Source organism: Perkinsus marinus, assembly GCF_000006405.1.
Source record: "Perkinsus marinus ATCC 50983 genomic scaffold scf_1104296939798, whole genome shotgun sequence".
Taxonomy (NCBI): Eukaryota; Perkinsozoa; order Perkinsida; family Perkinsidae; genus Perkinsus; species Perkinsus marinus.
In genome coordinates this window covers 1-970 of record NW_003213061.1, presented here as the reverse complement: position 1 = coordinate 970, position 970 = coordinate 1, and the positions used below count along the sequence as shown (strand labels likewise).

At 48.6% G+C, this 970-nt stretch overlaps 1 protein-coding gene across 1 annotated transcript; it reads right to left on the bottom strand.

Annotated features, from left to right (window-relative positions):
* Positions 1-56: 56 nt before the first annotated feature.
* Positions 57-898, bottom strand: Pmar_PMAR026826 (aminomethyltransferase, putative; the record flags this gene model as incomplete). Its single annotated transcript, XM_002782299.1, has 4 exons — positions 57-197; positions 437-549; positions 602-739; positions 808-898. The coding sequence occupies 4 exons, from the start codon at positions 896-898 to the stop codon at positions 57-59; spliced, it is 483 nt and encodes a 160-aa protein (XP_002782345.1).
* Between the last annotated feature and the right edge of the window lie 72 nt (positions 899-970).

Below are 970 nucleotides of genomic sequence, written 5' to 3'. Positions count from 1 at the left end.
GACGGAGACTTCTATGAACAACTCCCCATAAGGCCACTATGTGACCTCGTTCTCTATCATTTCTCCGCTATAGCATTGACTCCCTCTGAGGTCGGAATAGACAACTCGAAGCCGTCCTCTCCAGTATACCCACATCGGGTGACTGTGACGTTGGGTACACCATTCACTGTAGTGGCGAAAGATACCATAAACGGCACCTACAATGATATATAGAGACAGGGCAACTGGATCTCACCCGTGATATGAAAAACTTTGCGAAGAACGCGTGTAAGCAGTGAATAACGCGTAAAACACGTGATGTATTCCACGTGCGATGGGGTGATTTGTCCGATGTAATTCGCGAAGTGTTTCCAATCCACTTCATATCGCGAATATCACATTTTTCACATGAAGTATTTCGCCACTTCCAGTAAAACAAGTAAAACTCGAATGTTACCTTTGTGAGGTCCTCAGCTAGCATGGGCTGGAGCACTTCCATCGCCTTAGGGCCCTGTAGGGCTATGAGGGAGGCCTCGGGATGTGGTTCAAGACTAACATCACCATCGAAGTCTGCCAAGGCGGTCTCCTGGTGCAACAACAAGCATAGCAGTGAGGGAGTGACCTCCTCTGCTTACAATATGCTTCATATCCTTCTCGGTATTACTGGCATTAAGTACCACATAGAGATGATCCCCTTCGTTGCATATAACCGTGTCGTCAATTATGGTAGACTGAGGTGTTGTGATCAGCGTGAGCCTCCCTGACGAGATGAATTTTATGGCGCGCGGTAAACCCTTAGCAGCAGCAGGATTATGCGGTGAACCTCACCTTCCCCTGGTTTAAGTATCTGCAGGTCTCCTACTGTTAAGGACTCCATAAAGCGGACCCTATCCTTGCCATATACTCGTAGCTGGCCCATATGGGAGACGTCGAACAGGGAGGCATCCGCCCTGGAAACGATGGTATAAGCCTTACTGCTACTACCACCACC